This window comes from Coenobita brevimanus, chromosome 59 (genome assembly GCF_032717465.1).
Source record: "Coenobita brevimanus isolate Jiangsu-jjx chromosome 59, ASM3271746v2, whole genome shotgun sequence".
NCBI lineage: Eukaryota > Metazoa > Arthropoda > Malacostraca > Decapoda > Coenobitidae > Coenobita > Coenobita brevimanus.
The window spans coordinates 28927246-28949138 of record NC_137012.1 but is presented as its reverse complement, the minus strand read 5'-3'; the positions used below and the strand labels follow the sequence as shown (position 1 = coordinate 28949138).

Here is a 21893-nt window from a genome sequence, read left to right as displayed (position 1 = left end):
CAGCATACTGCCGCATTGGTTGATAATGATGGTTGATATCTCCACTTTACCGTACCAAGGCAATTTTTAATGGCCTTTTCAAAACAAGGAATTGGTAAAGATATTGGAAAGTCAGTCATTTGGCAGCAGTGATGTATATGGGCCCAGAACTCTAATCATATGTAACAGTTCAAGATTCCTGCACAGATTTAGGTTTTTGTGTTCTCATCAGATTAGGTGGCTTTCTAGCAAGTCTTCCGTCACCTTTTGGCTGTTGTTGGACATGGGTATTTCATTCGAGCTGACGCCAGGTTTCATTCAAATGAGACAATTCCTAGCAGTTAATAACTTAAAAAAAAAAAAAAGTATATAACTTGAATAACCCTTAATCTAGTAATGGCAAATCTTTTTTCCTTACCTAAGAATGAGGTGTGGAAAAATAATGCATGAGAAACTTTTAATTTACCATATACAATACTGTAAATTGGTGAGGAAGATATGCAAGGAGGCCCCCTTAACTGCTGACAGTATGGACCTTAGCCACTGGTGTCTAGGTGGTAAATCTTGGGACAATGCGAATGAAATAGAATTATTTGTTTGCAACAAAAATGACATAACAGAGATGACTCAGGTGCACATTTCCTCTCTCGCATCACAACACAAACCATCACTCGTTAAGTAAAGCTATATCATCCATGCTATTATCTGGTATTGGCCATACAGCTTAGGGCCATATTCTAGGTGTCGTGGGAGGCTTTGTAGCATCTCTTCCTCAGCGGTATATTTTGCATGTTTCACCTTAAGGTGTTCTTGACATTAAAATTTTATTAATATCAACATACCTTGCTTCATTGATAGCATGAAGATTGAGAGGTATGTGCAAAATAAGACCACTTTGGAAGCCATGCTATGAAATTTCCAGTTACTTAGAATATGACGTATACCTAGAATTCCTTTGGGTGAGCTTGCACAGTCCCCCCACACTTGACGTAAAGTATTGCCTAACAACCTCACACACCTGAACATGATATAAACACTGACTTAGTTCAACATCCATTCTTCTGCCAATTTTACAGTCAAATATTTCATGTCATCACAAAATACAATAAAATTTCACCTTACATCTATTAATTCTTTTTCAAAAAAAAAAAAAAAAAAAAAAAAAAATGAAATGATAGATTTTTGCAAAATTTTTATTAGGATTGATATCCTACAAGTACTTAACCCCTGTACTCCAATGATGCAGTTTTTATTTATTCTTGCTTTCTCCAGATAATTTTATTAAGGAGACACATGAATTCTTTAAGCTAGAAAGGTCTTTCATAATTTTTGAGGTCAGTCTGGAGGTAGCAAGAACAAACTAAAACAATATACCCACTGAAGTCAAGGGATAAAGATTCCCATAGAACAGGGAACCTTGCCCCACAAAGTAGTAGAGTTGCCCCTTCTCAACAGGCAGCCAAGCCCGTTAGTCTCACCTTAGAACAACTTTTGAGCTTCAGTTGGTTTTTGTAATGTTTTAGAAGTGATAGGCAGGCAACAACCATATGAAACTTGAAAAAACTAATTTTATTTTAATTATAACCCCTCATTACTGTAACCCATATATTCTTTACTAATATACTGTAATTTTACCTTGATAACATTTCATGTTATCAATTTTATTCCAATTAGAAATTCTTATGAACTATGATGTCTCGGCATTGATTCATCGTTTTCTATAAACACAACAGAATATCCGACCTGAGTGGCATTTCCTCCCTGATGCCAGGGACCATATCTTCCAGCCAAAAATACCCCAAATATTAAAAAATATATATATGAAAATAAAAAAAAAAATTGCCAATTCAAAATTTAATATCTTTTCTTTCTCCAAAGAGAAGCCAGTCCAATTAAACACAAATACAGTACTCAAATGAGAAAACAGTTCCTCCCAAACTAAGTAACTTCCTCTGTGGTGTCCATTGCACTTGTTGAGGCGAGGCCTTGGTCCTCCTGGCACTGGGGACAAGGACGGGGCGGGGCAGGGCAGGACAAGGGCATACAGGGTAACCCAGGAAATGTGTGAGAAACTTTAAGGCAATATTCTGGAAGTAATTTTGATCAATAAATGCTATACCAACAGGAGTCCAATTATCACCCAATAAAGAGCTACAGTTACTGAGGACATGTGTGAATTATGAAGGAGAGCACTGTCACTCATTGGGTCATCAGGAACCATAGCTCTGTTATGAGCTGAGAAATGAACTCATGACGATATAACACTTGTTACTCAAAATTAGCTGAAGAATAAGCTCTTCAATCCTCCCGCACGTTTCCAGGGACAACCTGTATATTGTTTATGACGGTGAGGGGTGGGACAACAGGGTAGGGTGGGGTGGATATTTGTACAATAACGTGGCAGAGTGTGCGGTTCACACTCACAGCAGCCACACTCGACCTCTCATACTCTTGGCTTCAAGGTGGAATGACTCGTGACTCATCTGTGGAAGACAAATTTACTCCAGTGTTGGCTTACATGAACGAGTTAGTCACTATGGTTATACTGGTAGCAAGGTAATTAATGCCATACAACTACATATACAGAAGTGGACATTTTAAAAAGTTTTCAATGAATAATTTTCTGTTAAATTGCATAATGAAAGCACTGTTTGTTTCAAAGTGTAGCCATGGTAAGTGGTATGTGCACCCACATAAAGAAAAAAAAATTCAGGTATTACAGCAGGACCACTGTTGAACAATCACATCGTTCAAAACTACCGACGAAATTGACTACCCTTGGGCCAAGATACATACCTTCGGCCACCCCAGACTCTGGACACCCAAGAAGTTTGCATGTGAGTATGATACACGCACACATATATATACATATTTATATATAATCACTCAATCACTATCCAATCCTACGTTGCCCCATGAGAACCGTAGGTGCCCGGGGCTAGGCAAGTTGGTCCTGACATTTAAGATGAGAGTGACCAGCCTCTCTCATCCCTGAGTGGCATAAAGTGAGCAATAAACCCCATCACCCCTTGGATATGAACCTTCACTGGCTCAGTCCGATTGGAGCGCCGTACTTTCCCACTGAACCACCAGGCGCTAAAATTTGGTTATATGGTTACCACCCAGCATAATAAGTGGTCTCCTGGTGCACAGGAAACCACTTGGTTTGTCAGTCAGTGTAGAGTCACCCACAGGCAGAAGGAAGAGGAAAGAATGAAGGAAAGAAACACAGAAGAGGGAGTATAAAGTCACCCGTAGGCAGAAGTACGAGGAAAGAATGAAGGAAAGAAAGACAGGGGAGGATTGAAGGTATAGAGAGAGAGAGACACACACACACACACAATTATATATTTACAGATAGATTAGTTTTATGTCGTGTCCCCCTTTTTTCAATGAGGGCTAAGGCGTTGCCCCTGGGTAGAGGACTTTGTTTTGGAGCATGTAGCACTTTATAACTGGATGCCCTTCCTGATGTCTACCAGTGACCCTTGGGTGGACTTGAACCTCTGACCCCTCGGTCAGAGCTACCCACTGAGCTATGGCAGCTACAACCAGCAGGGCACCTTGCCTGGGAGCAGCGCAAACTCATGACTCTTTGGACATGAGTCAGGTGCTCTACCACTGAACCGCCATGCCCCCTCTATATATATACTGTTTATATATATATATATATATATATATATATATATATATTGATGTTAGGTGGGGGTGCCCATCAACCACTCAAGGTAGTGCTGCCTCATGGTCTCTACACTTGAGTGACAAGCTGAATGTTTTCCTGTAACCCAGAAAACCATTTACTACACTGGGTGGCAACCATATAACCAAATTATGACGCCTGGTGGCTTTGTGGGTAATTAAGGCACTCCAATTGGATTGAGCCGATGCAGGTTTATATCCAAGGGATGATTGGGGCTTATTGCTCATGTAATGCCACTCAGGGATGAGTGAGGCTGGTCACTCCCATCTTAAAATGTCGAGACCAACTTGCCCATCCCCGGGCTCCTATGCTCTTCACAGGGCAACAAAGGATTAGATGATGAATGTATGAATATATTATATGTATATAGCTGGGTAAGATATTTTCTTGTAAGCAGATAAGGTTGGATGCAACTGCTGTGTCTGCATTTTTAAATTTCCTCTCAGTACTTTGGATGCATCGGGCTAGGCTATGTTGATTTTCATTTAAATTTATGAGTAAGTGTCCAAATATTAGTGTACTTGGTGATGTTTCATTCCTTCATGGGAACATCTTCAGACCAGTCAGATGGCAGGTGGAGTGAGACTTTATATTATATGAGGGATGCTGACACGTGCCACCATGTGATTGGTTGGCCAAGAACATGTGATGGAAAGTGTGTGGCTATCTCATTAGTGGAATGAGTTAGCCCACCAATGTTTGTGATCTTTTGCATGTTGGAAGGACTTGCAAATTATCATTTCGTCATTTGACTGAAGGTTTCAGTTCTGATATATCGAGCTTCCAGAAACACGAGTCTGCAAGGGTACTTTTCACAATCAGTTATTTTGGTACCTTTTTTAAGGTGCTGATGTGTGAGGGAGGTGTTGTGATTAATTCTGTAGTGATTTTTTATTGATCTGTTCTATAGGTGACATGTGGGACGCCTTGACAGTTTAGTCCTCGTCATTCTCACGAAGGTATTAGGCCCACAGTCCCCACTTCTGTAAGTTGGTAGATGACGTGGTCTTCTTGCACGGGCATACTTTGTACAGCAGGGCCGTTCTTAATTATTAGATGGAAGGTTTTGCATGTTTTGTAATAAGTGATTAGTGCGATACTTTTTTGAGATCTGTACATTTGACATTTTTATTAATGATATTTTTCATTATTCTCTCATCAGTTTTATACTCTGTAGACATGTACTTTCAGTAGTACAGTACAAAGCAATTTTTTTGTTACTGAGAGAAGAGACTCCGTGGCATGAGTACCATTTGTTAACTACCTTTTTCACTACATCTTCCACTTCACCATTCCAATATCCGCTGTTGACGAGAACTTCCCTTACTCTTTCCAACTCTGAATGAACACTGCTCCATGAGGAACAGTGGGTGAGGTCATGGTGGACATAGGCACTGATGGTGGAGTGTAAATATCTCTGAGGACATTGACTTTTGTTGTTGAGACATAGCCCTTTACTGGATGATTTTACATAAACTGCAGTTGTGAATCCAGAGTCGTTGGCAGTCAGGACATTGAGGAAGGGGAGGCGGCCTTGGGTAGACTCTTCGAAGGTGAAATTTAGGCCGGACGCGTCAACGAGACGATGTCTTAGGTTCTGAAGTTCTTGGATGCCCTTTACTCTAACAGAAGTATTATCGACATAACGGCAGCAAATTGAAAGATGGTAGTTAGTCAATATAGTGGTCTCATTTGTACCAATAAAAAAAAAAGGTTACAAAAAGAACTTATAGAGGGCTGTCAGTGGCAACACTATCTAGCGATGCATCTTTCCACGGGGGCAGATGAAGGAGACCTTTTTATTACAAAGTTCCTACATGGTGTGGAGGCAGGTTTCTGGCATGCCAAGGGGCATAGTTTCTTCACACCTGTGTACTCGGTTGAGGATGAATTGTATTGTTTTATCCACGGGTACATTGGTAAAAAAAAAAAAAATTTGACATCCAAAGAGACAAAGATGTGGTCTTCAGGGGGTGCATCCTTCAGAATCTTGAGGAACTGGCAAGCTGATGTCAGGCAGTAGTCGGTAGGTATGTAGGGTGTATTTCATTCTGTTTCTTTGTTGTAGAGTAAGTAACAGTTGGGAACTGTGAGATGATGGGGCAAACGGAGTACCCTGGCTTGTGTGTCTTGACATTGCTCTATGAGGGAGTGGTCACCTGTCAGTTTGGGGAAGTGGAGGCCATTTGTAGTGGCACTGATAGCTTCAGTCACAACATTGACTACTTAATTTCAGTGGGGTTGCAAGTAATCCTTGTAAACATGGAGATGTCAAATGGGATGTTATCCATTTTTTGCAGGTAGTCCTGCTTCAAAATAACAAAAGCTGCAGTCTTGTCTGTTCTCGTGATGAAAATGTCCTCATTTGAATGAAGTTGTTTGGCTGCTTGCAGGTGTCGTTTGTGTACAAGATTGCTTTGCAATGAGCCCCTTCTTATAGAAGCTTCAGCAATAAGGGAGGCTTTGAGTTTTCTTGTTTCAAATTTTTCTTCTCTCCAGTTTCTGAATGTCATCTGGGAAGACTTTAATCCTAAGCCTCTTCCGGTGGGGTTGGGGTTTAGTCATGAAGTGACAGTTAAGTCCCATACTGAGTATTTCTTGTTTCTGCTTCAGGTCACGGTTGGGGACAAGATTAATAAAATCCTGTTGTAAGTCGGGGGAATTTAATGTTGCTCAAGTGTCTTCCTAGATGATATTCAGAAATTGGAGAGAAGGGAAAGTCGAAACAACAAGAGAACTCACAGCCTTCCTAACAGCCGAAGCTTTTATAGCAAGGGGCTCATTTCATATGAATCTCGTACAAAAATGACACCCGCAAACCAAGCAACTTCATTCAAATGAGGACATTGTCATCACGAGAGTAGACAAGACTGCAGCTTTCGTTATTTCAATGCAGGACTATCTACAAAAAATGGATAACATCCTATCTGACATCTCCATGTTTATGAGCATAACTTGCAACCGCACAGTAGAAATTAAGAAGTCAATGTTGTGACTAAAGCTATCAATGCCACTACAAATGACCTCCACTTCCCTAAACTGACAGGTGACCACTCCCTTGGCTACGCATAGAGCAACGTCAAGACACACAAGCCAGGCTACTCCCTTCGCCCCATCATCTCACAGATCCCAACTGTTACTTACTCCACAGCAAAGAAATGGAATGAAATACACCTTACGCATCTACCAACTACTGCCTGACATCAGCTTGCCAGTTCCTCAAGATTCTGAAGGATACACCCCCTGCAGACCACATCTTTGCCTCTTTGGATGTCGAAAGTCTTTTTTCCCAACGGACCCATGGACAGAATAATATACTTCGTCCTCAACCAAGTACACAGGTGTGAAGAAACTATACCCCTTGGCATGCCAGAAACCTTCCTCCACACCATGTAGGAACTTGGTACTAAAAAGGTTGCCTTCATCTGCCCCTGTGGAAAGAAGCATCGCTAGATAGTGTTGCCATTGGCAGCACTCTCTGGGTTCTTTTTGTAACCTCTTTTTTTATGGGTACAACTGAGGCCAATATATTGACTAACAACTGTCTTTCAATCTACTGCCGTAATATCAATAATATTTTTGTTAGAGTAAAGGGCATCCAAGAACTTCAAAATCTAAGACGTCGTCTCATCAACGCGTCTGGCCTAAATTTCACTCGAACCCAAGGCCACCTCCCCTTACTTGATGCCCTGACAGTCCATGACTCTGGATTCACAACTGCAGTTTATGTAAAATCATCCAGTAAAGGGCTATGTCTCAACAGCAAAAGTCAATGTCCTCAGCGATATTTACACTCCACCATCAGTGCCACATCATGATCTCACCCACTGTTCCTCATGAAGCAGTGTTCATTCAGAGTTGGAAAGACTTGTGCAAGTTCTCGTCAACAATGGATATCAGAATGGAGAAGTGGAAGATGTAGTGAAGAAGGCAGTTAAATGGTACTCAAGCCATTGTGCCTCTTCTCTCAGTTATAAAAAAATCACTTTGTACTACTTAAATTACATGTCTACAGGGTATAAAACTGAAGAGAGTATAATGAAGAATATTTACTGCACTAATCACTTATTACATGACCTGCAAAACCTCCCATCTATTACTCAAGAATGGCCCTACTGTAAAAAAATATGCCCGTGCAAGACCACGTCATCTACGAACTTACTAGCACAAGTGAGGACTGTGGGCCTAATACCTACGCAGGAAAGACAAGGACTAAACTGTCAAGGCGACTCATGTCACCTACAGAGCAGACCATTAAAAAATCACAAGAGAATTAATCAAAACACCTCCCTCACACGTGACCACCTCGAAAATGGTACTGAAATAAATGACCATGAAAAGGGCCTACATAGACTCGTGTTTCTGGAAGCACTTTATATTTCCCAGCTGAAACCTTCAATCAAGTCACAAGTGGATGACTTGCAAGTCCTTCCAACATGTAAATGATCACAAACATTGGTGGGCTAACTCATTCCAACAATGAGATAGCCACACACCTTCCATTGCAAGCTTTTGGCCAACCAATCACATGTCAGCATCCACCATATGATGGTCTCACTCCATCTGCCATCCGACTGGTCTGAAGATGTTCCCATGAAGGAATGAAACCTCACAGAGTACACTAATATGTAGACACCTACTCAAGAATTCTAATGAAAATCAACATAACTTAGCCCAATGCATTGAGGGGAGAGAGAGAGAGAGAGAAAAAAAAAAGCAGTTGCATTCAACTTCATATGCTTACAAAAATGAAATATAATTAACTGGAAACTGATTAAGACTTTTATGTATAGAAGTTTATTTTGCAGAATCTGTAAAATGTGATAAAAATACCAGGCATTGCATTATGTTGTTGTGAAAAATTTTGGGAATTAAAAATAACCAAGAACCATTCATAAACTCCTTTTTAACAAAAATTATGATAGATATTTCCCCATCCCATATTCTCCTGAAATGTAACAAAATAACAGCCTTTATTCTCATGACAGCATATAGTTTCCTCAGGAATTTTAACCCGTTCATTGCTCATTGCATTTTTTTTTTTTTTTTTGGAGGTGTCCGTGGTGCTCAGACATAGGGGTAAAAATGAAATTTCCCAAAGGCCAAATTTTGTCTTAGGAATTGAGAGAACACATGCCAAAGTATATAGTTACGAAATATTAGCCCAATATATACCTTGATAAAGCCATGGATAAACATCGAAGTGTCTGATTCCCTATTGGAATGTATGGTTTTTGGTTTCTTTTTCAGTTTCGGTTTTGAAGGCTCAAACTAAATTCATCCAGCACTAAATTCATCCAGCCAGCTCAATTTCATCAGTCCCTTGGCCTCACCAACTTCCATACCTCTCTTCCTCACACACACATCCACCATGTCCCTCCACCTTCATCGTGGCCTACCTCACCTCCTCCCTCTTTCAAATTCGCTCAGATATGCCTTTTTCACCGCTCTATTGTCAACCATTCTCTCCACATGATCATGCCATCTCGGCACTCTCTTTAATTCTGGTGTCCACGGACTTCCTCACTCTGCATCTTTCACGAATCACATTATTCTGTATCCTGCCCACTGTCTGTACTCCACATACATTCCTCAGCAGTCCCATCTCCAGTGCTCTTACTCTCGATTTTTCATTTTCATGCTACATCAGTCTCACATCCATATGTTAAATCTTCGTGCAGCTGCAACATTCAAGCCTCTGTTTCTTATCAAGGCTTTCATAGCACCAACTACTTTCCTCCTTGTGTCACTCTACTTTCCACTTCTTTTGCATAGTCTTCTCTCTTTTCTATCACTGTACCTGGTATTTGAACTCTCACCAATTCCAGTCTCTCTCCACTGAGTGTACTATCACACTGGGAGTCACCTTCTCCCTCAATAACCATGGCTTTACTCTTTTCTACATTTACTCTCAAGGCATGATGCTCACAGACATCTACAAAACTCAGCACTAGTCTACCAAGCTCTTGTCCAGTATTTGGAAGTAGCACTGCAATATCAGCATACAACTAATTTGAGATATTCCATCCATTGCCATTTATTTCCAACACCATCCCTCCCTCCATTACTCATGTTTTACTTCTCTCATCTCCCCATCCACATACACATTGAACAACCATATGGACATCACATAACCTTGTTTCACACCCACATTGATTGTGAACCGTTCACTTAGATCCCCTTGTACCCTTACACATGCCTCAATACAATCATAAAAACTCTTGATAGCACCTAGCAGCTTACCATCTACACTTTACATGCACAAATCCTTCTCTGTCTACACTGTTGTATGCTTTTTCCAGATATAAATGCCATAACCTTAATAGTTGTTCTTACGTGCCTTCTCCACTACCTGTTTCACGCAAATATTTGATCCACACACCCTCTGCCACTCCTAAAGCCACCCTGTTCACCACTCACTAGGACTTCTGATCTCTCTCTTCCTAGCACTATAATAATTCTTCCATATACCCTCCCTGCAACATTCAACACACTTATGCTACCATAATTCTTGCACTCACTTCACTAACCTTTATTTTAGTACAGGTGTACAATTACTGCCTTTTTCCACCCCAGTAGCACAGTTTCACTCATCCATGCCTTCTTACCTCCAACAAGCACTTTACCCCGCTCTCTCCACTACACTTAATCATCTCTGGATACACCTCATCAACCCCAGCTGCTTAGTTTATACGTAAAATAATTTTCCTACATATATTTACCTCCAAAATACCTCAATTCAAGCTCATGGGTAAAATAAATTTCCCTACATTATTTCATACATTAACCTTCAAAATACTTCAATACAACAATGCAATGCACAGTATTTTGATCTTAGTTTATAGGTAACATGATTTTCCTACATATTTTTCTGACATTTGTCTCATTACTCTACCAGATACAATTATGTGTAGCTACAGAACGTGGTGAAAGTTTTTGGCTTATCACATAAAGCCAGGATTCCGGGGGCTTGAATAGTAAGTGAATGGACACATGGCCCATTGGATTGGGCAAACTTGGGCTGTCTGGATGATGCTACTCCTCACCCTGCCCTAGGGTGGGAAAGGAGGTCCAGATGATGATTACTAAAGTTTATAAGTAAAATCAGTTTTCCTACATTTTTCTTACATTTACTTCCAAAATACCTGATTCAGACAATGTAGAGTAATGCTCAATACTTTGATATTAGTTTATAAGTAAAATTTTCTACATATTTTTTCTTTGTCAGTGTTAGTCATCATTTATACGTTTATTATTCCCCCCTCCCTTCTTTATCAGTGTTAGTCACCATTTATATGTTAATTATTCTCCCCTTCCCCCAGCTTTGGGCTTTTGAGATGTCCAAAGTTTGTCTGGGTGGTCAAAGTTAGCCACCAGTTGAGTGTACCCATGTTTACATGGGGCAAACCAGGATACACACCTCCGTTTAGCATTAACACACCTTGAACCTATTTTGTTTATCACTCTCAATATGACTGAGTTTTTTCCTTCACATGGGTTCAGATACCACTTCATGACAAACTGACACTGACCAAGCTTTCATTTATGTAATTCTACACTTTTATTCCTTATTATTATTTAAAAAAAAAAAAAAAAACACCTTTGTGGAAGGGAAACAAATTTATTATAAGTCTAAGTCAGATATAATGTAGCACTGCCAAGAGTACATGAGAAAAGTTTAGTACTCACAACAGAGGGTTGGGTGTTGTGGCATCAACGGAGTAGAAACTTTGTGTTATGGAGAGGTTGACTCCCTGGGTCCAGGAGGTACTGGGGGTCCTGTCTGGGGCGAGGCACGTCCACTGACAGGGACGTTGGGAGGCAGGTGGGGAGGTGGGGGGATGCCGGGCCCAACGTGACTGGTGGGGGGTGGACCACTGGGCACCGAGTCATGTGTCGTTGAATGTACGGGCACATAATATGGGGCAGTTCCATTCACTCCACCTTCACTGTAGTTGCTCATAAAATACTCCTTGTTGACACAGTTTCGCAGCGCATCAGGGATACGGCCAATTATTGCACGGCGGATCTCGCTAGCGGCCATTTCTCGCAGCTCATTACTGGAGGCGTCGGAGTAGTAAGCCGCATGGGGTGTGCAGATGAGGTTTGGGGCCTCCTTCAGAGGACCTGGATGTAGAGAAAAATTATTTACTCAGTTGATGCACTACAAGATCTTTGTACCTGTTAAAGCTTCAATCCATTACCAATCTTTTTCTGCAAGTAACTCTTAACAGGTACATAATGCTCACTTGCATTATCTACTTCCTAATTCTAACAGTTAATACAAATAAGCATAAGAAAAATCTGTGAGCCTTTCTTTCACCAATAACTTGTGCTCCCTCCTGACATATTTGTTTACCCTTTCTAAAGGACAATATTGGATTATGTACTGGTGTATATAACTTAAGAAAGCATTTCAACAAGGATAAAATATTTATATTACAGCTCTTTAAAAACCTCCTGGAAAATATATCAGTAACTTCAAGTCCCATCCCCTCTCAATCAATGGAGCAATGGTGCTGCTTACACCACCAGTGAAGGGGGTGTGGTCACAACACCCACGTACCAATACAAAAAGGTGCTTGCAATCATTATTTATGAACTTTTTATAACACAAGCACATCAAAAGTAACCTCTAAACCAAAGTAAATATAAAACTGTAGCAAATTATAAGGACCTTTGTATAACTGGGCATTAACACTATACCAGGCCAGTCTTGCATAACTTTTCTACTCCATTCCCAGGCCAGGGGTAAGTTTCCAATGGAATGAAGCTGTGCTGCCTTTGGGGCTCCCCACATTTACTGCTCACAAGCTGCACAAAATGTGTACAGTACACACTATTTAGTTTTGATGTAATATAGCATCCTTCTTTTTCATATATACATACAAATCATTCATTCGTTTTTTAAGGCTCCAACATGCTTGCATGTGTCGACCTTGGTCACCTAATGGCAGCTTGCCATGCTGTTCGATATCTGGCAGCTTCCCTATTCAGTGTATTAATAAATGTAATTTTTAAGAACTGTGCAGTACCTTTGATACAGTAAGTGTACTGTACTCTACTACTGTACTGTGTTGCAAGACTTCTATATCAAGGTTTGACACTATTTTATTTATTGTATTGTGCACTCTGAGTATAAAGTAATAATATACTGTACTGTTCAATGTTTTTGTGAAAAGCCATGTTTTAGTGAGCGTGGGTGTGATCTGAGGATAGGAGCAAGGATGAGCTCCAATAATTCGGATTCTTGGATAATTCGACATAGAATTCCCCCCAATTAATCTGAATTATAGAAGGTTTACTGTGTGTGTATACACATATACATAAATACATATATATATATATATATGTATCTGTGATACAGTGGTAGTGTGTGCATTTCGTACATGGGTGAGCCAGAGTTCGCACCCCGCCAGGGTAATAAACTTTGGGAGTGTTCACCCAGCCATGTACTGCATTGGTGGACACAAGAGGTGCTGTGGTTGAACCAGTGTCGCTTACTATAAAGTATGCTTGCAGACCAGTCAGCTTGCGCAAGCCAATTACACTTGGTTCACAGACTACTGTACACACACATCCAAAGCCACTCCCAACACTACAATTACACTTACAAGCACTTCTCATCCTACATACAATATCTATCAGACAGCCTAAGCCACTTGGTAGAGATACATCTATCAGACACCCTAAGCCACTTGGTAAAGATACATTGGCTGTATCATCCCCACTTCGGTCGGGATAGGCCGGTCCTGCAGTGGACACTCAAACGGCTGATGAGATGAGATATATATATACAGTCACCTCTCAACTAACACGAGTTTAAAAAACGCGTTTTCGTTTTAACACGAGCAAATATTTAAGGAGATATGTTTAACTAACAAGGGTTTCTCGATTTAACGCGACTTTACACGTACATGATGGTTTCAAATTAGCTGCGTGCGCCTTGGACAGTCCCAAGCTGATAGACCGTGTGTGGCACTTCACGCATAAATACAATTTTTTATTTGTCTGTTGCTTAAACTGGCTTTATTCGAACTGTAATATTTGAAAATGAAGTTTGGCCCCATTGAGCAATTTGGCTCATTTTTGGGCAAAATTTGGCCAGGAAAGTGATGGTAGATCTAAACTGTTACAATTTGATGCCGCAGAACAGAAAGAAGAAAACCACTCAGACCAAGATAGAGCAGTTCTTTATGAAGAAGACAGAAAACTTAAGGGAGTTATCTTCATCACCAGTAGCATGGGAGTCAGAGGAAGAGGAAGGACAACAATTTTAGGGTGGGGAGCGGCAGGAGGTGGGGTAGAGGGGTAAGGAGGGACAGTAGCAGACAACGAGTGATGCATAGATGAAGTGAGGCTGTGTTGTTACTGTTTGTGACCTACTCACTGTAATGAAAATGTTGCTTTTACTGTAGTGTTTTTATGATCTACTAATGCATTAATAATGTTGAGGAACTTTCACAATGCCGTGAATGAAGCAGAATTGAAAGAGAATAAACGTAAAAAACGAAAACAGTATGTACAGTATTTGGGGAGAAGTAAACAACACTTTGGCCCAACTAGGGCTCAAATGTTATTTATTTCTCCCCCCAGATATACTGTTTTTGTTTTTTACGTGGATTTTTCTTCAAATTAATATTGTTGCTTTTAAGTTTAGAGTAGCATAACTCCCCAAATGGGTAGACTTTCCCAGAGTCCAGAACGTAACCCCCAATATTACCATTGTTTCTTATGGGAAAATTATGTTTAAAAAACACATTTTTAACTAATGCAAGCTCTCCAGGAACCTAACCCTTGCGTTATTTGAGCGGTTACTGTATATATATATATATATATATATATATATATATATATATATATATACTGACACTCACTTTTTTTTGTTCTGGTAGTAATGTGCAACACATTTTTTGCACAGAGTATGAACACTTCATCCAAATTTGACCATAAATAACCAGGAAACATGCACATTGAGATAAAAAATATATATATATATATATATTTTTAAAAATCAATATTTGATGATACAATGACAAAATGCAACTAATTTCACACTTCCCATAAAATTATCAGGTCTGATGTTATGGGGGGGGGGGGGGGGCGCGGCAATTTATACCACCATTTTTTAATGTTTGCGTATCAGATGCGTTTATGTGAAACTACAAGACGTGGTGAATGTTTTTGACATAGCCGACGGAGCCAGGATTCACAGGGGCTTGAATGATGAGTGAATGGAAGTGTGGCCCATTGGATTGGGCAAATTTGATACTCCTCACCCTACCCTAGGGTGGGTAAGGAAGTCTGGATGATGATATGTTTTGAAAATATATAAAATTATATACATACCATGAAATTTTTGTCCCTCTAGGATGGAAAAGCAAATCTATAAAAAACGAGAGAGGCACTCTGTGCAGTGCATCTCTCCAACAAGGGCAACATAATTTCTAAACCGCAGTTCATAATGGGTTAGGGTTTCTCATCATGATCAGGGTTTTGCAAAATGTGTTTTCCAGATCCTGACTCTATAATAAGATCTTCATCAGTCCCTAAAGTTAATCAATTGTTCCCTGGAACATGGGCAATCTACCCACCAAATTTGGTTCTTAGTTTTTGCGTAATCCTGCTAATAGACAAAAAAATCAAAAGATTTTTACTCAAGCTGAATGAAATATCCTGCCTTCTAAAGATTCAATGAAAACTGATATCAACACAAGTACCTTGGAATGGATTATATGGCTCGTTCTCATGTACATCGAGTGCCGCTGCTCTGATACGTCCCTCCTTCAGAGCGGATGCCAGGGCGTTCTCGTCCACCAGCGCACCTCGGGCAGTGTTCACCAAAAATGCCCCTGGACGCATCTGTACACAAGAGCAGATACTTCAGTATTTGTATTACCAACAGTATCTTTAACCTTTATCATATGGTAATAATTGTATGAGGGTTATTTTTCACCAATTTAAGACTCTTGTTTGGTAAAGAAACCTTCTCAGTCGTTGGGTAAAAACTAAATGTATAACAGAACAGGGACTTTATATATTCCCTTTATATACAGTAACATTATTACCAGTTCTGATACCTCAACCTAAGGTATCGCTAGGGATCATAATGAACATTCTCACTGGTCTGTTTTTAGAACACCAGACAGTTTGATAGGAGGAAAACTACAGCATACCCACTGGTCTATACAAGGCAGTTTCTGAAAGTATGATGAAACTAAAAGAATAACATGAGGACAGCAAAGAAGGGCTACCTACAGTATGAGTGGGTACTCTAGTAATAGCTCATGTTTAATTATTGTATCAACATGCTTTTCACTGGGCACTCTGTTGGCAGTTATACTTTTATCTTTAGTCATATATATATACAAATCGTTTATGTTGGAAGAAAAAGCATGTTATACTTCCATGATCATTAAAAACCCCAATTCCTCCATCAGGGTGTGAAAGATCCACAGCAGGAAAAAAACAAACTGCAGCTAGCCTCACAATGCACTCCATGACCACAATCCTCTCCAAGATCACAACTTGACTCTCTGTTACATAGTTTTTAATTTTGTTTCTGACAAATACATATGTCCAAACTTATTCACAAGCCTTGTAAATCACACTCATACTGTATCTAGCATGCTTCTACTGTCTAACCAGGGAACACAAAAGTATCCCTGAGGAAGACTACCAGTACCTGTTTGATGGTGAAGTCATTAATTAGGTGGTTGTTGTGCTCATTGAGGGAACAATGCAATGACACGCAGTCACTCCTGTACAGAAGGTCCTGCAGAGGAAAGAATGGGAAGTTTTGTCAATGTTGGGATGTTGCTGTTGCTGCTACTCAACCTATCTGTGATTGAGCAGACCCATCAACCACAGGTAAGCTACCTCTCTGAGGTTTTCCCATGGGCTCCTTACACCATTTATATGCCTACATTTTAGTATGGCAAGTGATGTCCAGTGCTCCATTAGGCTGTCTGGGCCTCTTCTACAACCAGGGCACACATCTGTGATTCCAACCAACCCAAATCTAAAGGAGTAATGAGTCTGAAAGAGGCACAGTATGACCTCATTACATGTTGCCTTTTTATTTTTTCCTATTAAGTTCACAGTAAGTTACACAAAAACTGCCTGTTAAAGTTCTACTGGTACCCCTAAAACTGATTTTATACTCCAAAATATACAACACAATAAAGTCCCATAAACGAACATCGATTATACAAGAGTTCAGTGTTACTAGGTTGACTAAAATATAGAAAATTTTTCAGTCTTTTGAATACCAAAAATTGATGTTACTAGCACAGTCAAGAATCTGAGAATCAGTTACAAAGCACACATCAAGAAAACCAAAACGGCACCCCTCCAACTTTCACCATCACATTCTTTCAGACTTCAGTGAGACACTGAGCCAACCCTGGTAGTGGAGAAATAATGTGCAAGAGGTTCAACCCCAACATGCAGGAACAATGTTCATATTGTATGCTGTATAGCTGCAGTCACGATTTATGACTGAAAACAGTACCGGTATCGATCTTGCAATTACACGAGCAATCAGTTTCTCCCTATAACAAAATAATATCATTCACTGCACGGGAAACAAAATGGGTGCATTTAGGTAACTGATTTCCAGATAACTGTGTTTGTTTACAATTTGTGCATTGTGCTTTTGTTGCTCACTGCTAGGGTTCTGTGACCCAAGCCCACACATGCCCCATGTCCTGTATCTGCCTGCCCCAGCCTCATTGTGCAAATAATTATTTAAAATTAGCCCAAGAATAACTTCTTGGAGCTTAGCATGCTTTTCCCAGAACACAGTGTATACATTAAACCCATACTTCAGGTGATTCCCCCCCACTGTTCTTGCCACTCATATTTTATTCTGTTCCAAAACGGCATCTCCTGCATTGGTTAATAATGGTTATATCCAACTCCTTCCATACAAAAAGCCTCTCCTTAGCTGAATAAAACTGTCTGAATATAGCAAAAATGATTAAATGATGAATATAACAATACCGTACTCTATCTGATAGATAAGTGTGACGCTACAGAACGTGTTTCTTTTTTTTTTTTTGGCATAAATTATCTGATGGTCCAGGATTCCATGGTATTGAATGATGAGTGAATGGAAGCATGGTCCATTGAACTGGGCAAACTTAGGCTGTCTGGATGTTGCTACTCACCCTGTCCTAGGATGAAAGGAGGTCTGGAACTCCGGATGATGAGAAACGATACCAACCAGCAAGTGATACATAAGCCACTGTTACCTTTTTCAGAAAGTTTCAAATTCTGTATAGTAGATAAAAATTGCCATGCCTTGGGGGGGGGGGGAATGACGAACTAAAACAGTATGCCCAATGAAATGGAAAACACTAACTCACCATTCAGGCCCCTGGACTAAAAAATAACTCTCCAATAGAAAATTTACATAAGAAATGTTCACTTACTTGTAGTGTGTATACTCTGGTAATGCCCAGGCTCTTTTCTATACCGTCTGAGAGGTACGGGTCATAAAATGTGACGTTAAACCCAAAAGCTTTTGCTCTTAGTGCCACGGCTGACCCAATACGACCTGCCAGGGGGATGAAAGTACAGTACTGTATCATTAATTATACAGTATAAATTTAGTCATATATCATTAAATACACTGTACTCATCACACAAGGAGAGAAAAGAGAGGAAAAAGGATAAGGAAAGGAGAAAAAAGAAAAGTGAAAGGAAAAGAAATAAGGAAAACGGAAAGAAGGCTATATCAGAGACAGGAGGATCACATTTGGATAGGAGGGAGAGTGTAAGCTTTTCTGGAAGTGATAGTAGCTGTTGCTCCAACCCAATATTTAAACCTCTCAAATGGCAGTGTCTTACATCTACTCATTTCTAAATACGAAGGTATGTCTTCAGAAATCATACAGACCTCTAAATATAAAGGTACGTCTTCAGTATTCATGTGTACCTCTAAATACGAAGGTATGTCTTCACAAATCATATTGGCAAGAAAATTCGGTCATATACACAAGAAGTGGGGGTCATGCCGATGAGGTTAACACATTAACTGTTACGGGTTCAATTGTCTTATGTGTATCAATCTTACATGGAAACCTAGCTTACCACAGTTGTACAACTGAGTGGGATGACTATTAGTAATACATGGCTAGTTACCATCACCCCTAGCAGGCACTACCATAGAAGTGGTGTGGGGCCAAAATTCTGGTTGCTGGCCTAGCACACCACTCCCAGACAGGGAAATCTACCACATTTACACAGCTAAGTCTCGGCTGAAAAGAACATCTGCATATGGTACATTTTCCATACAATTACTGTACAATTCCCCTCAGTATGCTAGACTCATCAGTCTTTGATATAGCTGTCCTAGAAGCAAATAAACTCTTAATTCAAACCCAAGGCACTTAGGTATGGGCTGGTCACAGCGTAGGCATATGGCCAGATAACTCCAGCACCAGAGATGCTATGGCTATACAGCACCCAGTGTAATCAACTACAGTCATGGCACACAACTCACGTTGTCATTATCATGCCCTGGCAACCTACCATTCAAAAGTGCGTCTCATTTTGTATCATATTATACATGAATCATATTACTGTATTAAGCACGAATATATTATACATGAATATTAGTATACACAAACATATTATACACGAATCACAAGCGTTTTGTACGTGAACTCAGACGCACTTTTGAATGTTTCGTTGTCAAGGCACGATAATAACAAATTCATAATCGTGCACCGTGACTACAGTGAGAAAAAGGCACACAGATGCATACACAGCCACGGCCCTAAAAAATATCAAGTAAAATGAAACCTTAAAAATATCAAATAAAATGAAAACATGGCCTTATAAAATATCAAGTAAAATGAAAACATGGCCTTAAAAAATATCAAGTAAAATAACAACATACAGTAAAACCTCGATATAACGGACTTCAATAGACCGGAATTCGCTTTCATCAGACTCGAGGAGCTACCGGACTAAATACCTATTTATCGGAAAAAGTCTGATAAAGCCAGAAGCAGTCCGGACTGCCTGACCACTTCACGTATGCTTACCATAATAAGGTAAATAAAAGACCTTTTAATCAGTGTACAGTACAGTATTATTATATATATTATACCATTTGATTAATGTAGTGAAGTTATAACACAGTACAGTACCACAATGGTAGTCAAAACAGTTTAAAAACCATTCATGCACTCCGGACAAATGTCTGATATATCGGAAAAAGTCCAGGTTAGCAGGGAGAAGTCTGGATGTCGTTTTTATCGCAATTTTGTGTTTTTCGGACTAGCTTGGGCCCCAATTAGCCCGTTATAGTGAGGTCTTACTGTACTCATCAGCTGCTTAGTTACACGTTATCAGAGTTAATAAATTACTTCTTACCTGTATAAACTGTGCTAGTTGTATACATTATACACTAATATAGACTGATAACTACGGTACACTTACCGAGGCCGACAATGCCAAGTGTGTCATCTCGTATCCGTGCACAGCCTTGCGCCGCGTCCCGCACCTGACACGCAAAATAGTTATTGTAAACATCTTTCTTACTCACACCAACCAATTTACACTACACCAAGGCATATATTCTTGTCATCTCAGGAGGCTCCTGACACCCCTTCCTTCACCAGTTTACAAGCAGTCTTCTTCCATAAGCATGGGATATACAGGTACAGTACAATATTCTATGCTTCTGTATGGATATACATTCTAAACTATCACAACTTTTATACACAATTATTACTGTTAATTGGGCAAAATGGGAAATCAGTTCTTTAATTTACAGAAGAGATGACAGAAAAAGGGGAGGGGGATCAGAATGGTAATTTATAACAAGAACTATTTACACATTTAACCCCTTCGCCACAATGACGCATATGTTGCCATAACCCTCCAGGGTGCACGTACTCTGCATCCCTCTGGGGAGCGCGGTAGCTCGGTGGTAGGGTGTCGGGCTCGTAATCGTGAGGTTGCGAGTTCGCGCCCCGCCCGGTGGCTGCCGTGCTGGGAGGGGTAGCGCTCTCCTGTAACCCTAGCAGGGCTATATGATCTGATGAGGTCTAGCTCGGGGATTAATCCAAAAAATCTGCATCCCTCTGTAGTCATACTTCAATTCAACCAAAGAAAACAGCAGAGGGGTTCATTTATTGTGCTAGGGCCTTTCATACTGTCTAGTAAATGTTACCGAGGATAAAATAAATTCCACCCACTTCCCCCCCCCCAGCCAATCCCAATATACAGTATATGGAAGGACACATGATTGTTGGCATGCTGGAGAGTAACAATGCCTGCTATCATGATCAGTCTTGGCTGTGAACCATAGAAGTGTGTTCTGTAGTTCCCTCCACAGTGAATTTGGCTGAATCACAGACTATTCTTGAGGAATCTCGCGATTCCTCAAATGACAAGGAGTATCATCTGTCGGTGCAAGACTCTGACATTGATCTAATCGATGACTCGTCCAGTGAAGAACTAGTGGGTAATAAATTTGATAATACTGAAGAATAAGACGTCGATGGTGGCTGGCGAATAATAAACAGCATAATTGGTGACTCACATTCCAACCATGTGCCTGAATTTAAGAGTAGTTTTTGGGGGGCTGAACCCAGCAATTTGTGAATCTGAAATTGTGTAGCCTTTGGACTCTTTCAAACTAATTTTTTACGCTGATGTGGTGAAAAAATATCAGTGGACAAATCAGAGGGCAGATAAATTATTCAGTGAACACCCACAGAAAAAGGGTAAGTAAATAGCATTATTTGGTGTCCTGTTTCAGAAAGTGATATGTACACTTTTATCAGCCTTTTGTTAGCCGTGGGAATCTCAAAACTGCCCCAAATTTACATGTACTGGAGCAAAAGTGTGTTGTATGGTGACCCAGCAGTGTTCTGTCCTTAAGTAATATGCAGCGACAGGTTTGTCAGCCTAGATATAAGTTCAGAGGCAACATTTCTAGTAACTAAGTACCTTGAATTAATCTGTATTTATATAATCTTTCACTGGACTGTATTATTTATGATAAACCTACTCAAAAATCTTTCAATTTATATTATTCTTGTTAAAAACACAAGCAGAGGCAGATTCAGTCATATACACATACACATGTAGGCCTAAACTCACACACACACATACACAAACACACGAAACACCATAGCTACTGTCGCAAGATAGCAACTTTTCCCTGGAAAAGCAGTGTGGGGGAACGAGCAGG

The 21893-nt window shown here is 40.1% G+C and overlaps 1 protein-coding gene across 7 annotated transcripts in view; it reads right to left on the bottom strand.

Annotated features, from left to right (window-relative positions):
• Nucleotides 1-2314: 2314 nt before the first annotated feature.
• Nucleotides 2315-21893, bottom strand: part of CtBP (C-terminal binding protein) — a 77726-nt gene continuing 58147 nt past the window's right edge. For 5 of the 7 annotated variants that reach the window (XM_080274721.1, XM_080274718.1, XM_080274720.1 and 2 more), the window contains 6 exons: nucleotides 20132-20195; nucleotides 18115-18239; nucleotides 16365-16454; nucleotides 15400-15541; nucleotides 11369-11806; nucleotides 2315-2462 (listed from right to left, as the gene is read on the bottom strand). In XM_080274721.1, the coding sequence (XP_080130847.1) occupies nucleotides 11415-11806; nucleotides 15400-15541; nucleotides 16365-16454; nucleotides 18115-18239; nucleotides 20132-20195 (813 nt within the window). In that variant the 3' untranslated portion in view covers nucleotides 2315-2462; nucleotides 11369-11414. The remainder of the gene's footprint in view (nucleotides 2463-11368; nucleotides 11807-15399; nucleotides 15542-16364; nucleotides 16455-18114; nucleotides 18240-20131; nucleotides 20196-21893) is intronic. The other 2 variants (XM_080274724.1, XM_080274723.1) reach the window with 2 other exon arrangements.